Here is a 25,080-nt window from a genome sequence, read left to right as displayed (position 1 = left end):
CCAACGCTTGTTTGTTCTGCTGCTTTTTTCTTCTAAAGTGCACTCATTCGTTGATCAATAGTTCTGGGCATTTTTAAAAACTGCAATATTCATGCATGGGAATCATAAAAATTGATTAATGAGCCTTTCCCCCGCTTAAGCTGCTAAAACTATGCTTTCAGTGTAGTACTATAGTATATATCAACTTCCTGTAATAAAATTAAGTTACCTGTGTACTTACGTAATGATGTGAAAAGTCCTTCATGAGAATTGACACCAATGATCCAAGGTACGTTATTAATTTTCTTCTGGCGAATGAGATTGACTGGATGTTGAGGGAGAAAAACGTCCTCGTTCGATGATGTTTTTGATTCTACAACAGGAGCAAATGGTACTATAGTTCGTAGAAACGGATTTTCCTATACCCATAACAAAAAAACAAAATAATTAGTTGATTGTAGTTAGGCATTATTCTATACATGAACACATTTAAGAGAATAATTTTCGTTACTCATTTTTTTTTTTTTTTTTTTTTACTACAAGAAAGATGCTTAGTTCTTACATGATCGTTTTCTGCTTTTTCTTAAGTCAAAGGTTGAGAACCAAGATAAATTATCTTTTGTGAAAATAAACCACAGATTACAATATCCATTTTGTGCTCGTGGGTTTTCTCGGGGTTCTCCCGTTTTCTCCCACTTTCTTCATTCCACCATTTCATTCATTTATCATAATCACCGTCTCCTTTAGCCTAACCGGCATAACCGTGGGACGTAAAACTCAAAGATTTCATTTCATTTTTTCTTTGGTCTTCATATATTGCATTGAAATGTTTGTGTGTCAATGTCTCTTTATCGCTTAAGGATCCTGGCAGTTAAAACCCATAGGAAGGTTATGGAAACGCGTTTCAAAAATCGTAAATATGAATAATTAGATTACTGTAACAAAATTTCCATTCAAATAAATGATTGGGTTTCATTTCATTGTATCATTTTGCTCAATCCCTCCATTGTTGTAGGGGTATGAAATAAACATTTTTTAAATTTTTTTTTACATAAGAACTATTTCTTACAATATTCCAAGTGAAATATTCGAAACCAAACATTGTGCATTCACTATATCATATGAACCTATTCTAATTATGCATCACTAGTTTAAAATAATTATTATTAGTTTGTGGTGGACAACATCGTGTCCGTGGGTTTTCTCGGGGTACTCCCGTTTCCTCCCACTTTATCATTCCACCAATTCTTCCATCATCATTCACTTGCTTTAATCATCGGCTCCCTTAAACTAAAAGGTATAAACTTGGGAACATTAAACTGAAATAAGTTTTTTATTTCATATCATTCCATTTCATTAATGTTGCCAATGTACTACAATAATTGAGTATATTATCGTGTGTGTGACTGGAAGACACCTTCCTGCTTTTGGCACACTTTGCACGCTGTGTACCGCAAATGTCCCTTGTGTAACAGTACTGCAAATGACCCAGAAGAAACTGATTGCATCGTTGTACCACAGATATCGATACAATACATCTTAAAATAATCTACTAAAAGCATTCTTCAGATTTTATAAAGCCGTTTTAAAGTTGGAACGCTTTCTTTAATAGTCGAACTTTCATCACTAGCAGTAATATGCATTAATAGGCCTCATCCCGGCGAAATTAAATATCGCTAATTTTATAGTAATTATGTGATATCTTCAAATAGATGAAAGATAATTGAAATGTGGAACAAGAGCGTTCTAGACAATATTATTTTGCGTCCGTTTTCGGTCGTTTACAAATGCGAAAATAAATGCCGATTTTCAAAATGGCTCGAAGTCGAAAGCAGATAAGTGAGTCGTGATAATGATATCTCATGTAAAATGATATTGTCTAGGGCGCTTTTGTTCCACATTTCGATTATCTTTTTATCTATTTGAAGATATCACATAATTACTGTAAAATTAGCGGTATTTTAATTTCGTCGGGATGAGGCCTCTTAATGCATATTGCTGCTAGTGATGAAAGTTCGACTATTAAAGAAAGCGTTAAAACTTTAAAACGGCTTTATAAAATCTCAAGAATGTTTTTAGTAGATTATTTGAAGATGTATTGTATCGATATCTGCGTTACAACGATGTAACCAGTTTCTTCTGGGTTATTTGCAGTACTGTTAGACAGGGGATACTTGTGCTACACAGCGTGCAAAGTGTGCCAAAAGCAGGAAGGTATCTACAGATAAGTCTTGGATTTCCTATAAATGTCTCAACTTCGTCGATGAGTTCAATAATAGTTTTAATATATGTTATATGTCGTACACTTTCATTATCATGTGACAACTTGAAACTAGTACCCTACTAATGGCAGTTATTCACTAACGGCAGTTTTAATATATGTTATATGTCGTACACTTTCATTATCATGTGACAACTTGAAACTAGTACCCCACTAATGGCAGTAATTCACTAACGGCAGTTTTTATATATGTTATATGTCGTACACTTTCATTATCATGTGACAACTTGAAACCAGTACCCCACTAATGGCAGTTATTCACTAACGGCAGTTTTTAATATATGTTATATGTCGTACACTTTCATTATCATGTGACAACTTGAAACCAGTACCACACTAATGGCAGTTATTCACTAACGGCAGTTTTTAATATATGTTATATGTCGTACACTTTCATTATCATGTGACAACTTGAAACCAGTACCCCACTAATGGCAGTTATTCACTAACGGCAGTTTTTAATATATGTTATATGTCGTACACTTTCACTATCATGTGACAACTTGAAACTAGTACCCCACTAATGGCAGTAATTCACTAACGGCAGTTTTAATATATGTTATATGTCGTACACTTTCATTATCATGTGACAACTTGAAACTAGTACCCCACTAATGGCAGTAATTCACTAACGGCAGTTTTAATATATGTTATATGTCGTACACTTTCATTATCATGTGACAACTTGAAACTAGTACCCCACTAATGGCAGTTATTCACTAACGGCAGTTTTTAATATATGTTATATGTCGTACACTTTCATTATCATGTGACAACTTGAAACTAGTACCCTACTAATGGCAGTTATTCACTAACGGCAGTTTTAATATATGTTATATGTCGTACACTTTCATTATCATGTGACAACTTGAAACTAGTAAACCACTAATGGCAGTTATTCAGTTAACTATATTTCTGATGCACATAATAATCACACACGTTAGGATGTTGGTTGTACGTAGAACGTTTTTCAAATTTAATGCAAAATGTCTGTTTCTTACCTTCAACTTTGGTAAAGCTTCAGAAAACTTGCTCGGTTCGACAGTCCGTAAGAACTGAATAAGTTCTGTGGAATTATCAGTCTTACAGCCAAGGGCTTCACCCAACTTAAATGCATTTCTTCTCGAATTAGGCATCATAGCCCAAGGACATAACGCTGTTCCACTCTGAGAAATTGCTCTATGGAATAGACCTGAAACCATAGTTTATGACGTTAGAGAAGATAGTAACAAGAGCGTCTGATATAAAATAAGCAATCTTCTAGTGCCTATTCTAGGGAATATTCTGTGGGTGGAAATGAATAATTAATTTTATACATTGTACGACTAAAATATGCTAAACTAATCTAGAGAAATTAGGGTAGTTGTAACTTAAATGGTTACACCTTTCAAGCCCGCAACTGGTTTCAATCGTTTCAATCGAATTTAGTTTATGTTGTTGGGCCTACCGTAGAGTTGTTCCACATTCTTTTCTTCAATCTTTTTTTTTTTTTAATTCTAAGCCCATACATAAATGATATTAATTTGATTGATTGATTACTGGGTGTTCTATAGGGACGTCAGCATTGAGGTTATTGTCCCCGTCAAGGACATTAATTTCTAAGCATAATTCTGTAACAGCCTACACTATGTCCTATGTAAATATGAATTAAATAGAAGCAACTTGACGGATCTCAATTTGCAGCTGCTAAAGCCCTGGAGCTGGACACTTTACTTCCCTTATACCTGATTATAATTGAAACAAAGGAAACAATATGTATATTCTTTTTATCGCATGCCAAAGTCTGAATTTCGATACCACAATTTGTAAAACAGCTTTCTTTGCAATCATAAGCATCTAGTTTTATTCTATTTGGAAAGAATTTTCTCGATCTCTCTCCCTAATAATACTGTTTGATATTTCATAGTAAGTCTAAATTAGCTTAAAAACTGTAGTACTTCAATACTCTGGTTTCTGAAAACATTAAACGTTTGAATCACCGCAATACAACGTGATCATTAAATTATGAACAAAATTTCCGGAAATGACGATCAGGATGATAAATTTGCTACCTACTAAACCAATTAGAGCATAGAAATAATATATTATTTCGTTAGCTAGTAAGTAACTCTTGTATTGGATAAGTGAAGTGCTGCTTTAGTTACCTATAACACAGCACCTTCTTAGCTAATGCCTATGCTGAAAATAATCGATTATTTCTTACATACGCTTAATCCGACAATGAAAGAGACACGCCTATAATTACATTCAACATAGCAGCTGCTCAGCTAGTAATCATGACAAAAGTACCTATTGCTACTTTCATGGAGAATAGTAAAGGCATTCATACATTATGGCTTTAATTACCTTTGGACATTGGTGAAAGTAGATGATAATGCACACACGTTCCACCAGAGCTCTCACCGAAGATGGTAACATTATCTGGATTGCCTCCAAAGACAGCGATGTTCTGTTTTACCCATTTGAGTGCCAGTACTTGGTCCTTTAAGCCATTATTTCCTGGGCATGCTTCGTCTTCGGTGCTTAGGAATCCTGAAAAGATTGTTTAACATCCATTCCAAAACTGAACATATATAAGGCGGAATCTACGTCATAAAGTACTTGGGAGGTTTTATTTAAGGATTTCTACTTGCAGTAAGGATCAAATTCCAGGACAACATACAAAGGGTATGAAACTTAAATTGAAATGGATGTGTAAAGTTTTTGAGACCCTGTACTGTAGAATAGTACACACTACACAGACTTCCCAAGAGATTTTGGAAGAGGCAGTGGACTTTAATGCATAGAAACAACAAAGTTACCACTTATTATTATTATTATTATTATTATTATTATTATTATTATTATTAGTAGTAGTAGTAGTAGTAGTAGTAGTAGTAGTAGTAGTAGTAGTAGTAGTAGTAGTAGTACAAATATTGTTAGTTATTCCTTAGTTCCAGTTATTCCTTAGACCTTAAAAGTTAGACTTCCAAGCTATGCCACACGCAACTGTCGGGAGTACTATACAGAGATTCTATAACTTGGAAACTACGTAATGTAGCTATTAACAAATACCTTTTGGTGTATTTGCAGAAAGGTTCAAAGTTTTGTTTCAGCTAGTTAACGTCATCGCCAAACCTCCAATTGTGCACCATTCACGTCCAAACACTCTTGCAGTCTTTTTGGGAAACCAAGAATTCCGTGTTGGCGGTGCTCGTCTGGAATGTTCAAAATCACATAAGTTATTTTGTTTTTGAGATCGTGCAGATTAGCTGGCTTCTGCGAATACACCTTGGTCTTCACGTGTCCCCACAGCCAGTAATCACAAGGCGACAAATCTGGTGATCTTGCAGGCCAAGGTGTGGGTTCTCTTCGGCCAATTAATATCTCCTTAAATTCTTCGTTAAGAAATTGTCGAACTTGAAGGGCATAGCGCGGCGGTGCCCCATCCTGTTGCATGTGGACCTCATTAAGGATGCCTAACCTAGTAAGTTCTGGCAAAAGTAATTGTAGCATGTTCAGATAATTGTTACGATTTACCGTCTCTTCCTCGAAGAAAAAAGGGCCGATGATGTGGTCCATTAAAACAGCACACCACACATTGACTTTGGGACTACTCCGCTTGTGCTCCTCGAATTCACGTGGATTTTCCACCCCCCAAATTCTGCAGTTGTGCCTGATCACTTTTCCCGACACATGAAATGTGGCTTCATCTGAAAACAGAAATCGAGACAAAAGATCACCATCTTCTTGTAAGCGGGTAAGCATTGACTCACAGAATTCTCATGTGACAGTCTTCTATCAGCTCGTGTACAAATTTTAACTTATAGGGCCGGGCCTTTAAATTCTTGCGTACGATCTTGTGTAACGTTGACTTCGGTATTCCCAGTTCCAATGACCTACGTTTAAGCGACTTCATTGGACTCCTGGCTACGCTGTCCTGCAACGTGTGAATCACATCGTCACTCGTTCCTGGTCTTCCACTGCGCGGTAAATCTGACACACTTCCCGTTTCTTTGAACTTCTCGTACCACCCCTTGATACTTGTTTCTGCAGGGGGTGTTTCCCATACGTTGTTTGGACCTTTCTCCGATTTTAATTCCGCAAACCACAAAACACATTGTGCCTTTTCTTTAATGGACGCCATCTAAGTCACGTGATCACCAGCGCAAACGTCATCGAGCATTGTGGCCAGAACATAACTTTAAACTTCCTTTCTTCCAACCCCAAAACTTTATACACTTAAACGTAACGGTTTCGAAGTTTTGGAGTTTTAGTTTCCCATTAGGACTTTATGGACTCCCTAACCGCTTTCTCCGTCGGACAAGTATCAGAGGAAAACAATAAGAGATATCAAGATGGGGTTTTCTGCAATTGATTCACTGTCTCATGAATAGTTCTATATTTTCATTAATCCTCTATTCAAACCGGAAGTGATTCCAATTATCCATTTCTGATTTTAATATTTATTGCCATAGAACAAAAATGGTATCAGAGGGCAAGTGGTTTTCAATAATTGATTCAGAGTCTCAAGAACGCATTCCTTCACAACTCGCAACACTCTACCAAACCCGGAAGTTGGTAAAAATTTACTACTACTTCCGGTTTCAATACTGATTTCCATAGAGTAAAAGCAATCAGAGATGTTGAGATACAATTTTCTGCAATAGATTCAATTTCCCAAAAGTAGGCTCTATCCTGTTTCCTTGGCCTTCTATTGAATCTAAAAGGGGTTTAAATTCATTATTTTCTGTTTTAACATTTATCGCTATAGAACAAAAATGGTCATAGATATCAACAAATGGTTTTCTACAATCAATTAGGAGTCTTAAGAGTACATATCATCACAACCTACAATATACTACCAAAAAAGGAAGTGGTTGAAATTAACAATTTCCGGTTTCAACCTTTATTACTAAAGAACAAAAAAAGTAAGGCATATCGAGTGATGTCTTTCTGATATAGATTCAGCTTCCGAGGAACAGTTTCTATCTATTGTAACTAGTAGCTATAGATATGCTACATCAAGTTTGTGCATTGAATTCCAATAGTTTGGAAGTCTAGCGTTGTTTGATACTGTGCAACTAAACTCATTTGTTATCCATCTTATCATTATTCACTTGCGTTTTCATCATCTTCAATCTGTAGAGTATAAATTAGGAACTTACTTTTAAAAGACAACATATCAAATTAGAGAAAGTTTGAGGAAGATATAAAAATGTATGGTTTTCAAACATTGTAACTAAATCATTAACATTTATATTATTATGAGAACCGACTACATTCTTTTTTTAAAAAAATAGTACAGTTTCGAGGAAAAATTGTGAAGTCTATCGAAAAGATTGTATTCATGAAGATTTTAATCATTGAAAGAAATCAATCACTATATTAGCCCTAATACTAATGTCAACGATAATACTTTACAATGGTAATGTAGCAATTATACAATAACAACAGAGTACAATGGAATAACCTTAATATCTGAACATCTTCGACATTTTCTTTCTTTCTACAAAATAATAATAATAATAATAATAATAATAATAATAATAATAATAATAATAATAATAATAATAATAATAATAATAATAATAGCCCAGTAAAAATAGACCTGAATGTAGAAATTTGGAAATGATGTTGAAAATTTCAGCTTTTTATTCCAAATTACCGGGTTAAACCCAATTTGAAGCTAATTTTATTGAACTATAAAAAATATTCATAAAAAAAACTACTCTTCAGCAACGTATGATAGGATTTTTGCAAGAATATTAAGTCAAATTGTTATTATTGTGTAGTAGGTCTCATTGTATGTACCTACTGCATGAGTTTCTTTGTTACAATTACAGTATAGTGATACTTTTTGTTCGCGGAGTGTGTGATTTTTTTTTCTTATGATAGTACTATGCGTACTTAGAATTTTTATACGTAAAGACAACCTATACTTTCCATTCTTTGACATCGTGATAGTATGTACATCAACTTACGCTAAATAATAATAATAATAATAATAATAATAATAATAATAATAATAATAATAATAATAATAATAATAATAATAACTTGTTTTAACTTACTACACCCCCATCGATTTCCTTACTTACAAAACTGTGTAAGAAAATTATGTATATTTTTCATCGTAATTTGTGAAGATACACTTAATGTTAACGGGCAATTTGTGGGAGAAAAAATCAGTCTTAAGATGGGTTGCCACGTTAGAAGAACTTGTAGCTGTCATAAAAAAAAAAAAAAAAACTTGAAACCCTACCATATTTCACCGTGTACACTTAGTCTTGAAAGGGTCATAAAACATTTTTTCCATCTTGCAAGGAGTCGAACAGTATCCAACTTTCTGGGACGTCTTGCTTGCTACCTGCTATCGCCCTCCCGCTGACATAAAGAAAAAACCAGTTTCGCCGCTTCCAAAACAACGGATTCTTTTGGACAGAGAGGGAGAGTGCGCCAAAATACACGTTTTTAATGAGGAGGTTAATTGTTTGTCCGCTAGACTGCAGTGCTGCATGGGTGGTGATACCTTTCTTGCTTACAAGAAGTTGTAAAATCTAAACAGTAGATAGAACGATCGGGTAGCAAGGTCTTTTTTATGAAAGCTACAAGATTCATGTAAAGTGGAAACGTGGCTTTAGACTTTTAAATATAATTTTAAACTTGAAAAGGTTGAATACGAATTATATTTACCTAAAGCTCCAACACGATAATTAATACTGACTAGCACAACTTCATGGTCCATAAAATATTCAGGACCGTAGGATGAAGAATTCCCAGAACCGTGCATGAAAGCACCTCCATGGAACCAAACCATGACAGCATCTTTCCTGGTTTTCGTTTCAGGACCCTACAACATAACATACACAATATTAATAAATACAAAGTATTTTTGTAATTCGCTCAAAGAAGTCAAAACGAGGTCACCTAATTCAAATACTGATATAGTAACAGAAAACTAGCGCAGAATACAGTATTTCTGAAATCAAGAATGTGCAGTAATTTATTTATTGTTTTTAAGTCAAGAGATTTCAGGTTTGAATTCTTCTAAAGCAGACAGTCATAAGCTATAAGCCCCCATCTCACGTAGCCCCGGTGCTGAACAGGTCGCTGAACTGGAAATCAATCGACCAACCAACAAAGTGAGCTTCTTTTAAAAGAAAAGAGCACGATATATATATATATATATATATATATATATATATATATATATATATATATATATATATAGATCTAGTATAAAACAATTGCAAATAATAGGTTGATCTGAATGAAATGTCCGCCTCAAGTGCGTCATTTCCAAAGACCAAAATTATAACAACTATTATTATAATTACTTGGTTTATCAAAATAGTCACCGAATGCAAACCCAATTCTGCCATTACTCAGCCAACCAACGATTAGCTTACGTGGTGAAAGAAGTCTGGAGTCTGCGAAAGAAGTACTCAAGCACAAATTGCACCGCCCTGCCAAGAAGTGATCGAGATGTCTGAAAAGATGGTAGTCGGTTAGATAAATATCAGAATAATACGGTGAAGGAAGAAGGATTCAATCTGCAATTCACGGAGATTCTCCAAGGTCCTTTGAGCGATATTTATGTGTTGATTATCGTGCTACATTAGAACACCGTGTCTTTTAATCAGTTATTGATGCTTGCGATGCGAAGTTGCGGTGCTTTTATGAAGTTCAGCACCGTGACGATCCGCAGTTATGGTTTCGGCTCGACAGTGAAAGACATGAGGATCAATCTCACCATAGATTATCATAGTACTATCATCATCTAGGGTTTTTGAAAACCTTCCTGGACTTGGATCAAGATTCAAACACTGTCCTGGCTATTCACGATTGTCATAAGAGATCCATTTTTAATTAAAGTGACAATCCGATTCATGAAATTTTTACCTGCGTTTCTTACACTCAGATAACTGTACACCTTCAGACGGCGATCTCTGTTGGCCGGTATCAACTCATGTCATCCATGACTCCAATTTTTTCAGGTTGCCTATTGCACGGTGATATTGTGTATGTCGAACTAGTCTGCACGTCCCGAACGCCTTTCCGAACATTCGCTTCCACGGTGTTGCAGGGGAGTACATCCGAATGTAGTTTCAGTCAGTGCCTAAGGGTTGCCGGAATGAAAATTGAGAAACCCATGGGGAACGGTGCATTTTCATACAATCCTTTTTAATAACGAACTGCTTCCTGACTGTCTTGGTGCTGCAGACTGTTTGCTGGACGTATGTAGAGTTTGTGACTAAACACACACCTTAGTCCACTCCTGTGTTGCGGTGTTTCCCACATGACGTCAAAGTGGACATTTTATTCGCAACGAAACTGATAATTTGCTATTATCACACTATGACTTAAATGTAATTTCAACGTGTTGATTACTTTGGCTTACTCCCTTGGCTTTAAGACCTTTCAAGCCCTAAAAATAGTAAAAAATAATCTATAAAGGTTTGTAAGAAATGAAAATCGTGGACCTGGAAAATGTTTAGGTGTCCAACATACAGAGACACATTTAACATTACTAATGTAAAAATAACTATGGCTCAATGCGGCCAATTTGCTGAGAAAATGTACTGCATATCTTGTCGGAAAATACTGATTGTGCAAAAATTAATTCGAGAGGTGCCCATGTGAACACGTTTTACTGTATGTTTTTTCTAGATTCTTTGTGATACAACCTTACTTGTTGCATGTATTATCTGTCAGGAAAGTAAATGTACACCTATTTTTCGATTCCAGCATTCCTGAGCTCCATCCGTGGAGAGTATGAGAATTAAATCAATCAAATGTTTTCTGAGGGGCAAAAAGAAAAGTTTAATCTGAATAAGACATTGCAGAGGAGCACAAGTTGTGAATACGAATAGTGCATAGTGTAAATAAAGGACGACAACGAAAGAGAAAGCCAGAAACAGCTGTTAAACTTAGAAAAAAGAGTAAAAATTGTCGAAGTGGGAATATAAAACACACAAAAAAAAGAAAACAAATACGCCGACAACTAAATGTTCACCACGCCATGATCTTGGTGTAGTGGTTAAGGTGCTGGCTTACAAATGAAAAGGACGCGAGTTCGAATCCCCGTCAATGACGTTTTTAAAAAAATTTGTTAATAATACATACAGCTCATGAGAGATGGTAAAAGAGGTCATATTTAGTCCTTCGTAGTAATTATTGTTGGTAATGTTTAGTACTGATAATACTTTTTGTCTTTGCGTATTGCTTTTATTCTCTTCTTAATTTTGAAAGAGAAGAATATCCCAACAAATGCCACCAAAGTTCCTCATATTTTGAATGTAAACGCCATTTTCAATTAGTAAAGAATAAAAATTGAACGTTCCGGTGTAGCTGCAAAAAGTAAAAAGAAAAACATGGAAGTGGAGTGTTCGAATCCATACTCATGGTTATTAAAAATACAATTTCTACATGCTTTACACCTCCCGACCACGTTTCTACGTTAGCAATTAAGAGGTTTGTGTTTAGGTCAGTTGATCAATACGTTTTGCAAAGGGGCCCGGTTTAGCTCTGACGCACCACAGGTGCGAGCAGGGAGCAAAACACCTTTTCTCTCTCCCTCTGTGTGTCTATTTATCTATCTGTCTGTATATATATATATATATATATATATATATATATATATATATAACGCTATTTGTGAATGCCGTAACCACCATAATTTTCAGCGGATTGAAACGAAACTTGGCACAAACATTAATTGATGAATTATCTTGATGAGTTCGTTAACCAGAATAATCAGATGAAAATGTTCAAAATGGCGGCCCTTCAAACTCTTAAAAACTTCCAAGGGAACCAAATTTCGCCCATAAATAGGTATTCATAAAGTTTGAATAAATTTTCCTCTTTTACTGAGATATTTGTGTGCAGGGATTTATTGAAATTTTGGACCCGATTAATCGCATAAAGAAGGTTCACGCCCTTTCGCTACGGTCAGGCTTTTTTTTTTTTTTTTTTTTGCAGGAGAGGGTTATTTTCGTATCGAAACAAGATGATTGTTAGTGATGATATGAAATTACACATTGAAAGTGAAGTAACTTGTGAAACGTGTTATTTGAAAGAATAATATAATAAACGTGCTTTCCCCTAACACAGAGAACTGGAAATAATGTATTTCGAGTTCGGGAGCGTGAATGGCGAGAAGTGTTATTTGATTTGCTTTTTACTAACACATTGCATTGCAAATAAAGGTAGGCAACATTAGTGGTAAATAAAATAATAATAACAACAATAATAATAATAATAATAATAATAATAATAATAATAATAATAATAATAATAATAATAATAGGTGTTGTTTGTGTCAAGGCAATATCTTCCTCAATTATTCTTCAAACGTAATAATTGTAACGCCATATCTCCCTTACAAACAAAATAATAGAGAACGGGAAATTGTAGTGATGGGAGCAACGTTGGACAGTATGCACTCACAGTAATCAGAAAAATAAGCGATTTCAATGCAAAATGAACGAAGAGTCATTGTCATGGGTAGTCATGGAACCACGGCAGAGCCCTCTTTAGGCAAAATGTCGATAACTTATATCGAGAGAACAGAAGGTGATAGTGAGATGGGACCAACGTTGGACACTGTGGACCCATAAGGCGCATCGAAAAAAAATAGTGGGGGGGCCAGCCAGCCGTACTTATTTCCACATAATAATATAAAATTATATTGTCGAAATACACACACGAGTTAGCTAGTAATATTTGATATTATTATTATTATTATTATTATCGACAGCGTCTTTTCATTACGTGTGCATGTTTGACATGAAGCCAAAGAGAAGATCCATCATTCGTAGAAAGAATAAGAATAGTCAGTTACTTTAACTGTGAACGACAGCGAAAAATACGAAAAGAGTGATTAGCTGTAGCGAAAAGAAACAATACTTTCTCTCAAATGGATAAAAAACCAAGCAGAGATAGATTCGAACTCGCATGGACGGCGTGAAAAGTCAGTGCTTTGTCCACTTTTTTTAACTGACTCACCGAACGTGTTTCAGTAACATACTTATTGCTAAATTTACTTGCTTCACTCGTTTAACTTGCTTTTTCCAATAACTTATAACGACAGAGACACGAACACAGAAACATAAGGAACAGTTAAAAATCATAGATGCTCTCCCGCCGGGAATCGAACCCGGGACACCAGACACCAAAGTCGCACGTGCTAGCCACTAGACCAGAGGGGAGGGCACTGCTCTCTCTCTGTGTGGTTACGGATTAGGACCACTGTATTGCCAGCTATCACTTCTGTGAGTTGTATACTATGATCACATGTTTCTTCTTTGCTGGAAGAGTTAAACCTACATTCTATGTAATACATGAGGTATTTAGACCTACATGCTCTTCATATAATTTAATAAAACGGTCATGCTGGGAATAAGAAAAAGAACATTCCTTCGACAAAACGGAAACTATTGGCATCAGAAATATTTATCTACGAGTCATGCGCAGTAGTATATTTCAGAATAGTTACTGTTTAGTTTAGTAAACGAAGAAAGGGGGTGTAAAAAAGCAAATATGTCGCGTCAACGAGATGGACCAGAGTTGACAGAGGCGGAAGCAGATGTGTAGTAAGACAACAACTTGGTTAAATTGATAATTGGTTCTTTATTCTGTAGTAGATCGTATCACAACTTTACGGGAGAGCAGAGAAAGACTTACTAACGCTGTCATATAGTAAGCTTTAGTAACACGATCATATAGACACAAATGGATGTAACTGTGAGTACTACAACTTGGATTTAACGAAAGCCGTTTAGATATTCAGTGGTTTGCAGGGTTGTATAAGACACAAAAAGATAAGACACAATACAATTCTTCATACCTCAGCTTCCAGTAACTAGATACATGCAATTTCTGGTTAGATACTGAAAATGCTGTCGGATTTTAATACATGACGTATTGCAGGATACAAAATGCTTTCCATTACTTGTTTGTTTGTAGATAGCTACTAGCTTAGTGTTCTGAAAGGTTGTGTATAAACTAGGGATAGCCAATTCCGGAATTATTACTTTCCGGACTCCCGAAGGTAAAACCGGACAAATTCCGGAATTCGGAAAATTCCCATTTTGGAATAATTCCGGAATTCGGAAAAATCCGGAATTTAGAAATTTCTGATTTCTTTAACATTTCGGAATTCGGAACAATCCGGATTTTTTCGAAATCCGGAGCTTTTCTCAATTCCGGAATTTTCTAAATTCCGGATTCTTCCCGAGTTCCGGAATTTTTCTGAATTAGGAAGTTTAACTGAATTCCATAATTTTCCGAAATCCGGAAAGTGAAAATTCCGCTTCCAAAAAATGAATTTATTTTGGTTAATATGAATCGTGGCGGAAATAAGTCTTTGACCAGGTAATGGCGACTGCTTTGAAAGAAATGGGGTGTATGAGAATTCAATCTGTCATATTTGTAGTTTCGTGTGGAGAAAAAACAAACTTGTGAACCAGCGGTTTAAGAACAACTCAAGTTATTAATGTAAACTTTTCCGACTTCATAAAAGAAATACGAAAGACATTTTGAATCGAAGAAATATAACATACAAGTTTGCAAGCGGAGACAAAGAAACCTAACGTAACCAGACTAAAAACGAATCTTTTACCGCGTAGTGATCGCGGTTCAGTGCTCAAGGTGCTTGTGCGAATGCACATTTTTTTGTGTGTGTGTGTACTTTAGGATTTTTGATGGCGATTGATCGGCGATAACATACGTTTTATTATATTCAGATATTTGAATACTCGGATGTTTCAATACTTGAACTATCAAATCTTCAGGAATAATAATATTAATAATAATAAACTAATAATTATTATTATTATCTCGTAGAAGATTAAAAGCTAGGAGCTAATTATCGCTCAGGTCATACCATTACAAGCAGAAACGTGACATTTGGAAAGAATATTTCAGTTTGGTTTAATGTTGCTCACGAGAAGAGGAGTTTCTCATCTCGTTTCTAAAACAAATAAAATAACATGAGAATTAACATTTTACATTCGAGACGGGTCAAGGCTAACTCAAAATTTTCGTCTCTCTTTGGAGATGAGAATCGAGACGAGACGAAAAGTATGGTAAATATTTCCCGTCTTGTCTCGATTCTCGAAATAGTGTATGTCCATTCTTTAAGTAACAATTGCTCTGTAGACTGAATTTCATAGGCTATTTCGTTACATTATATTTCAGAGCTCATTGAATAATGCTCTGTGTAGGTATTTTGTAGCAAAGCTTTTATATTTACTTCCGCATATCCTAAAAATTAGTTTATTATATGCCTTACTGTTGCGTGATATTCAGTTATATTTATTACAGTTATTTTCCTTAAAACATACAGTAGAATACTTTCTACATGAAACTTCAACGGAACGTAGTAGTTTAAAATGTTGATAGTAGCAGAGGTGTGTCTTGAAGGTACGGAACCCTTTCCCAGAAATCTCTACTTTTAAGTAAGTTTTGCCAAATTTCAACGGCAAGTTTAAAACTTTTATTATTATTATTATTATTATTATTATTATTATTATTATTATTATTATTATTATTATTATTATTATTATTATTATTATTATTATTATATCAACACCGTGTATAATCTTTAAAAGATATACGCTTTGTATCTGAATAGTAAAAGCCAATTGACTGTCGATCTCGGTCATCGAGAAGTCTTCAGGAGGGAAGGACATCGGTCACGTTCTGGGTTTGAGTTCCGAAGGGGCAAGTATTCGGGCTCGAGCCAAAAATTGTTAAAAGTTATAGGCTTCAGCCAAACATGTTCAAAACAGCTGGGACCGGGTTTAGGCTTCTCAACGGCTCGAGCGGCTCAGCTTACAGCTCATTCACTATCGAACCGAACAGAGAAGTGAGCCGAGCCAACAGCTCACCCAACCGAGCCAATTTGAGCCATCGGCTTAGTTCAGCTGAATCGAACCGTGCCGATGGACTAGTTTCAACTTAGCTGGCTTAAACCGGTTCACATGAGCCGAGTAGGGGACCCATCCCAACCGAGAAAGCTCGAGCCATCGGCTCAATTGAGCTGAGTCGATGGCTTGTTCTAACTGAGCCGGCTCGGGTCATTGGCTCATCCCAACCGAGCCGACTCGAGCTGTTCGCTCAGTTGATACGAGCCGAGCCGGTTGATATCACTACCCGAGTTGGCCTTCAGCTTGGGCTCAAGAATTCGACAGTGGAGGTCTCAGGCTTGATTTTAAGAACTAGAGTATATACTTATATTGGTGATTACGACATTTGAGGCTGTCTCATAAAAAAAAACTCTTGTCTTCTCGTTATCTAGACGAGACGAGATACACTAAAATTGCCCCACGAAATGCACTAAAATTACGAGACGAGACGCACCCCTGTCGTGAGCAACACTAAAAGTATTCCACATTACTGCTCACATTTCTCATGGCTTTCGCTTTCCAGTCTAATCAAGCCATTATTTCAAAACGAGTTAAAACGGACTGAACGAGCGAGCGAGCCATTATCAAAGTCGACTCAACTCGAAACTTGCCCTCGAAAACAGCTTGACCTTGATCGCTACGCGGTAAACGATTCGTCTTTAGTCTGGTTACGTTAGGTTTCTTTGTCTCCGCTTGCAAACTTGTATGTTATATTTCTTCGATTCAAAATGTCTTTCGAATTTCTTTTATGAAGTCGGAAAAGTTTACATTAATAACTTGAGTTGTTCTTAAACCGCTGGTTCACAAGTTTGTTTTTTCTCCACACGAAACTACAAATATGACAGATTGAATTCTCATACACCCCATTTCTTTCAAAGCAGTCGCCATTACCTGGTCAAAGACTTATTTCCGCCACGATTCATATTAACCAAAATAAATTCATTTTTTGGAAGCGGAATTTTCACTTTCCGGATTTCGGAAAATTATGGAATTCAGTTAAACTTCCTAATTCAGAAAAATTCCGGAACTCGGGAAGAATCCGGAATTTAGAAAATTCCGGAATTGAGAAAAGCTCCGGATTTCGAAAAAATCCGGAGTGTTCCGAATTCTGAAATGTTAAAGAAATCAGAAATTTCTAAATTCCGGATTTTTCCGAATTCCGGAATTATTCCAAAATGGGAATTTTCCGAATTCCGGAATTTGTCCGGTTTTACCTTCGGGAGTCCGGAAAGTAATAATTCCGGAATTGGCTATCCCTAGTTTATACACAACCTTTCAGAACACTAAGCTAGTAGCTGTCTACAAACAAACAAGTAATGGAAAGCATTTTGTATCCTGCAATACGTCATGTATTAAAATCCGACAGCATTTTCAGTATCTAACCAGAAATTGCATGTATCTAGTTACTGGAAGCTGAGGTATGAAGAATTGTATTGTGTCTTATCTTTTTGTGTCTTATACAACCCTGCAAACCACTGAATATCTAAACGGCTTTCGTTAAATCCAAGTTGTAGTACTCACAGTTACATCCATTTGTGTCTATATGATCGTGTTACTAAAGCTTACTATATGACAGCGTTAGTAAGTCTTTCTCTGCTCTCCCGTAAAGTTGTGTTACGATATACTACAGAATAAAGAACCAATTATCAATTTAACCAAGTTGTTGTCTTCCTACACATCTGCTTCCGCCTCTGTCAACTCTGGTCCATCTCGTTGACGCGACATATTTGCTTTTTTACACCCCTTTCTTCGTTTACTGAACTAAACAGTAACTATTCTGAAATATACTACTGCGCATGCCTCGTAGATAAATATTTCTGATGCCAATAGTTTCCGTTTTGTCGAAGGAATGTTCTTTTTCTTATTCCCAGCATGACCGTTTTATTAAATTATATGAAGAGCATGTAGGTCTAAATACCTCATGTATTACATAGAATGTAGGTTTAACTCTTCCAGCAAAGAAGAAACATGTGATCATAGTAAACAACTCACAGAAGTGATAGCTGGCAATACAGTGGTCCTAATTCGTAACCACACAGAGAGAGACAGCAGTGCCCTCCAATCTGGTCTAGTGGTTAGCACGTGCGACTTTGGTGTCTGGTGTCCCGGGTTCGATTCCCGGCGGGAGAGCATCTATGATTTTTAACTGTTCCTTATGTTTCTGTGTTCGTGTCTCTGTCGTTATAAGTTATTAGAAAAAGCAAGTTGAACGAGTGAAGCAAGTAAAATTATCAATAGGTAAGTTACTGAAACACGTTCGGTGAGTCAGTTAAAAAAAAGTGGACAAAGCACTGACTTTTCACGCCGTCCATGCGAGTTCGAATCTATCTCTGCTTGGTTTTTTATCCATTTGAGAGAAAGTATTGTTTCTTTTCGCTACAGCTAATCACTCTTTTCGTATTCTTCGCTGTCGTTCACAGTTAAAGTAACTGACTATTCTTATTCTTTCTACGAATGATGGATCTTCTCTTTGGCTTCATGTCAAACATGCACACGTAATAAAAAGACGCTGTCGATAATAATAATAATAATAATAATAATAATCATAATAATAATAATAATCATAATAATAATAGGTGTTGTTTGTGTCAAGACAATATCTTCCTCAATTCTTCTTCAAACGTAAAAATTGTAACGCCATATCTCCCTTACAAACAAAATATTAGCAATTTATATCGAGAGAACGGGAAATTGTAGAGTAATGGGAGCAACGTTGGACAGTATACACTCATAGTAATCAGAAAAATAAGCGATTTCAATGCAAAATGAACGAAGAGTCATTGTCATGGGTAGTCATGGAGCCACGGCAGAGCCCTCTTTAGGCAAAATGTCGATAACTTATATCGAGAGAACAGGAGGTGATAGTGAGATGGGACCAACGTTGGACACTGTGGACCCATAAGGCGCATCGAAAAAAATTAATGGGGGGGGGGTGCCAGCCAGCCTTACTTATTTCCACATAATAATATAAAATTATATTGTCGAAATACACACACGAGTTAGCTAGTAATATTTGATATTATTATTATTATTATTATTATTATTATTATTATCGGCAGCGTCTTTTTATTACGTGTGCATGTTTGTATATACATTACTCCTGTATCTCATAGTGTCTGATGAAACCAAGAGTTAGTTGGTGAAACTATAACAAGTATTTATTTTTTTAATGTAAATATATTGTTTTGCTCAGCAAATAATAATAATAATAATATTTTACTTACCACTAATGTTGCCTACCTTTATTTGCAATGCAATGTGTTAGTAAAAAGCAAATCAAATAACACTCCTCGCCATTCGCGCTCCCGAACTCGAAATACATTATTTCCAGTTCTCTGTGTTAGGGGAATGCACATTTATTATATTATTCTTTCAAATAACACGTTTCACAAGTTACTTCCTTTCAATGTGTAATTTCATATCATCACTAACAATCATCTTGTTCCTATACGAAAATAACTCCCTCCTGCAAAAAAAAAAAAAAAAAAGCCTCACCGTAGCGAAAGGGCGTGAACCTTCTTTATGCGATTAATCGGGTCCAATATTTCAGTAAGTCCCTGCACACAAATATCTCAGTAAAAGAGGAAAGTTATTCAAACTTTCTGAATACTTGTTTATGGGCGAAATTTGGTTCCCTTGGAAGTTTTTAAGAGTTTGAAGGGCCGCCATTTTGAACATTTTCATCTGATTATTCTGGTTAACGAACTCATCAAGATATTTCAACAATTAATGTTTGTGCCAAGATTCGTCTCAATCCGCTGAAAATTAGAGTGGTTATGTCATTGAAATAGTGTTATATATATATATATACAGATAGATAGATAAATAGACACACAGAGGGAGAGAGAAAAGGTGTTTTGCTCCCTGCTCGCACCTGTGGTGCGTCAGAGCTAAACCGGGCCCCTTTGCAAAACGTATTGACCAGACTAACCTAAACACAAACCTCTTAATTGCTAACGTAGAAACGTGGTCGGGAGGTGCAAAGCATGTAGAAATTGTATTTTTAATAACCATGAGTATGGATTCGAACACTCCACTTCCATGTTTTTCTTTTTACTTTTTGCAGCTACATCGGAACATTCAATTTTTATTCTTTACTAATTGAAAATGGCGTTTACATTCAAAATATGAGGAACTTTGGTGGCATTTGTTGGGATATTCTTCTCTTTCAAAATTAAGAAGAGAATAAAAGCAACACGCAAAGACAATAAGTATTATCAGTACTAAACATTACCAATAATAATTGCTACGAAAGACTAAATACGACCTCTTTTACCATCTCTCATGAGCTGTATGTATTATTAACAAAAATTTTAAAAAATGTCCTTGCTGGGGATTCGAACTGGCGATCTTTTCATTTGTAAGCCAGCACCTTAACCACTACACCAAGATCACGGCGTGGTGAACGTTTAGTTGTCGGCGTATTTGTTGTTTTTGTTTTTTATGTTCCCACTTTGACAATTTTTACTCTTTTTTCTAAGTTAAACAGCTGTTTCTGGCTTTCTCTTTCGTTGTCGTCCTTTATTTACACTATGCACTATTCGTATTCACAACTTGTCCTCCTCTGCAATGTCTTATTCAGATTAAACTTTTCTTTTTGCCCCTCAGTAAACATTTGATTGATTTAGTTCTCATACTCTCCACGGATGGAGCTCAGAAATGCCAGACTCGAAAAATAGGTGTACATTTACTTTCCTGACAGATAATGCAATTCTATTAGTAATTTAAAGGTCAATTATAGTAAAAAGATATCGGAATAAATACGTATACTATATGTGTGAATGGTCAACTAAATTCACTACCATTATTTTTTAAACAAATTCGTTTTTGCTTTCGCGAAGAGTATTTAAAAGAATAATGCCATATTGAATCTTTGTGGCTTTCATTTGTATATTGTTGGTCCGTCAGTTCTTTTACACCATAATAACATTAAAGAACACGTGACTTACTTGCGTTGTGTACACGTTGAGAAATAAGCAGTCTTCCTCTCCCTCAAATGTCCTTGTAAGAAAATTGAGCTGTGGACATACGGAACCATCTTTCTGCGCATCTCGGACTCCTTCCCAAGGTTCAGGAGGCTGAGGCGACTGTCAACAAAAAACAGAAATTTACCATTTACAACCGTTACCCTTCCACGTAAAAAAAATAAAAGTATAGTAATATATTAAATACTTAAAATATGCGAATTGAATCGGAGAAAGAAATGCATAAGAATACGTAGCCTATATTCTATCATTACGGTCCACTAAGTTTGAATACCGGACCAAAGCACTTATGGACTCTAACTTAATTATCTATTGATAATCAGAAATTAAAATAGTGTTCCATGTTTCCTCACGGAGTGACCAACAAACGTACCCTTATTGTGTGGTTTCCATCCTTGCGATGACATGAAATTATCTATGTGACCTATCTTCAGGCATTTGGTGCGGGCATTTGAATTAAGAATTAGCAGAGCCAATAATGACTGTGATGGAAATAGATATCCTCACCACACATCACCCAAACAAAAAGCATCTAAGGTCCTCTCGTAGGCCCAGTAGCTGATGCGTCTGTCTTTTAATGTACGAGGCCCTTGATTAGATTCCCAGTGGGAGAGCATCAAAGTATTATAGTGCTTCTGATACCAGTCGAACTGGAGTCTTGTCTTATATTATTTAGCTTCGCCGCTGAGAAAGGACTTAAATATAGGTAAATAAATTAAAGCGTTCTACGGCAGTAGCCTCTCGCCAACTCCAACAGCAGGGAATTTAGATTATAATTTTGTTGTCTCTCACGATTATGATATTCAATAGAAATGTTAACCGCAATTGAATAATAAATTGGTGGAATATTGATAATTGAAGAAAACGGCAGATCTCGGAGAAAATCTAAATGACATAATGTTATTCACTATAAGATAATATGGCATGGTATCGAACGAGTGACCTCTATACAAGATATTGGTGCTCTAGTACTAAGTAATAGGCCCAATTCTACTAACAACATTAAAGTTACATTACATTAGCATTATATAATATCAACATCTTATATAGAAAAGCTGAATGTTTGTCCTTTATAGAAATCCACAGTTATCTTTGCATACTTCAACATAATGATATGGTTAATTTGAAATGCACTACGAGCCAGAACAAAATATTTTTTATATAAACTTGAGAGTGGAGGCAACAATTCGCTGAATGTACACTTCTCCAAAACATAAATGCGGGCATGAATTTTCCTAAGTGCCTTAAAATTGTGATTTTGTCAATAACGCATTCGAAGTAATAAGAGGGGAAGTTACATGAAAAAAATAACAACGAGACTTCCGATCACAGTCAATAGTTCGCTGCTTGAAATACTCAGTTTCTCTTTTGTTATTTAATGTAGTGATATGATTAGAACCAAATAATACTTTGGCAGCAGAAAATTTGGTTGTAGGTGAAACACGCACGCTTTTCAATCACAAAAATCGTTAATAAAACAAGAGTTGTTAAGATGTTCGTTCTCTATCCATACAACAATGACAATGATTTCTAGTTGTTTCGATAGCTATGAATGTCAAGCCCTTTCTTTTCGTGGGAATTCAATACTTTTGAACTTGGTTTGAATCTCACTCGATACTTTTATTTATCAACGAACTTAAAAAGTGTGTCTGTCTGTTCGTCTGTCTGTTATTTGCGATTTTTTTCAATTTTGAACCCTGCGTTCGATAGAACATCAAAAAGTATCATAGAAAATGATTAAATTTTTCGCGTCACTTTTACCGCTCCCGAGATACTAGCCAAAAAATGGCCGTATTCCAGAGATTTAAGGAGCCATATCTCGGGAACCGTAAGTAATAGAGAGATCATATTGGTGTTGATCAATATCTAAAAGGATGGTAAATATTTTGGTACCAAAAAGTAACCGGTGGCCACTGTCCAACTGGCCACTGGTTTGGCAAATGGCCAGTGGCAATCAATTAATATCGGTGCGAAAATGTTTAACATTCTATTAGAGATTGATTAATACCAATACCATTTGTCTATGACTTACTGTTTTCGTGATATGGGCAAAAAAATAGTTTCGATTTCGGGAGATTTAAGGAGACAAATTTCTTGAATCGTATGTCGCAGAGAGATCACATTGGTGTTGATCAATACCTAAGAGGATGGAGAACATTTTGGTACCAAATAGTAACAGGTGACCACTGATTAACTTCTACTAGCCAACTGGCCACCGTTTCCCAGATATTGGCCAAAAAAGTTCGAATTTCTAGATATTTAAGCAGTCATATCTCGAGAACTGTAAGTCATAGAGAGATAATTATGCTAATTTTTGCGAGACAGAGAAGAAGGTGCGGATAAAAAGATTTACTTTTACATCTAGGAACAATCAGTTTTTCCTCCCGCTCCATTCTTTTCAAGTTCGTTCTGGCAATGCTCTTGGAACATTCTCAACTGGTTTTTATTTTGCAAATTTTCAGTCATTCTTGCCGTACAGTTTTATAGTATTGCACGCACGTGGTTGACAATCTTCTAACCAATCCAAAAATAAGAAATCGTACAGGCGTAAAACCTTTTCTATGTATCCCAATGTGATTCCTCCTAAGTGCAAATCACTCCTTATATCGATCTACTAGCTGAACCTGCGCTCTCTACACAGCGCATCATTCGCATATGAGCATAAATCTCCTTCTCATTCCTCACAACATATGAACATGTCCCTTTACAGACACAAGTGAAAGACGTCTTGATTTTAAAAAAATCGGCAAGGGGTATCATAAAGGGGAGATTTTTTTCGATTATTTTTTCTCAATACCTCGCACCGTTTGTAAGATTTGAGCCTACTTCCGGTTTGAGTTTCTAATTCATGTATGACCAATGTTTTCTTTCTTCTTGCATGCAGTAAGTAATAAGCAAATACATTACATATACAATTAATTATAATGTCAGTTATATATGGTGTTCATTGGGCAAAACACACAAAAAATAAAGATTTATCTTAAGACTCGAGAAATGGTTATCCTTCCTTTTTCACTATTATTTGGCCATGGAACAAACGCCTGAGACGTATACAACCCAAATATACAACATAGTGGTGTTGGAATGTATAACACATAGGGTATGATGTTTTTTTTTTTTTTAATTTCAACGCTTCCAGCGTACCCTTGAAAAATGTAACAAAGATATAATGGCCATTTTTTTAATATTCAATTAGAACTGGACAATCTACGCAAAATTTCAATCGATCCGTGAAAATGTGATCTTTCTAGAGCCTGTAGTTTCCGAGATCTCATTGTCGAAAGGAAGGCCACAAACATATAAACATAGTTTAAAAGAACTCGGAAGATGGAAGCACAACTCACATGCATTGATTTTAGAGAAGGCTTACTTTATGAAAAAGATATAGTTAACTAATTTAGACTATTTAAAGTACAAATACTTAAAATGTTTGTCTCTGTTAAACGTGAAATCACACATAACCGTAAATGAAAGATTTGATAGCTAAAGTTATAGGTTGGAGCTCAGGCGCTTTTAATTGCTATTGTAGCATTTTAATAGATAGATAAGATTTTCGTAAACTTAAAAGTAAATCTGGAATTCTAGTGTTCAGGAAATCACTGTTAGCCCTAATAACTCCTTTATCATTACTAGAACGTAGTTTATTATTATTATTATTATTAAAGTAGGAAACAGGAAAAAGTTTAAGGGTACTAAAATTGGTGAGACATTTGATTTCTTCTCTGTTTATTGTTACACCTATGAACTTTATGTTGTCCTTCTTTCTGTTGCATCAGAATGATTTTAGGCAGCTTTTCAAGGCGATCACTTAAACGCCTTAATAATTCTCAATAGGATACCCCAATCACATTATCACCATTTACTACAGAGTCTATGATAAGAATGCCCTTAGAGTTCCATAAAACATCGGTCATATCCTTACCGCGAATAATCTCACCTGATT

At 35.6% G+C, this 25,080-nt stretch overlaps 1 protein-coding gene across 1 annotated transcript in view; it reads right to left on the bottom strand.

Moving 5' to 3' along the window:
• The window catches only part of LOC145664083 (venom carboxylesterase-6-like), a 48,828-nt gene that overhangs the window by 13,841 nt on the left and 9,907 nt on the right, over positions 1–25,080 (bottom strand). The window contains exons 2-6 of the mRNA XM_081730430.1: positions 21,102–21,239; positions 8,936–9,092; positions 4,607–4,792; positions 3,262–3,452; positions 221–398 (exon numbers count right to left, since the gene is read on the bottom strand). Coding sequence (XP_081586556.1) covers positions 221–398; positions 3,262–3,452; positions 4,607–4,792; positions 8,936–9,092; positions 21,102–21,239 — 850 coding nt within the window. The remainder of the gene's footprint in view (positions 1–220; positions 399–3,261; positions 3,453–4,606; positions 4,793–8,935; positions 9,093–21,101; positions 21,240–25,080) is intronic.

The sequence above is a fragment of the Thermobia domestica genome, chromosome 11, assembly GCF_964235325.1.
Source record: "Thermobia domestica chromosome 11, izTheDome1.hap1.1, whole genome shotgun sequence".
In the NCBI taxonomy this organism is placed as follows: Eukaryota; Metazoa; Arthropoda; class Insecta; order Zygentoma; family Lepismatidae; genus Thermobia; species Thermobia domestica.
This window is presented reverse-complemented; position numbering and strand designations above follow the sequence as displayed.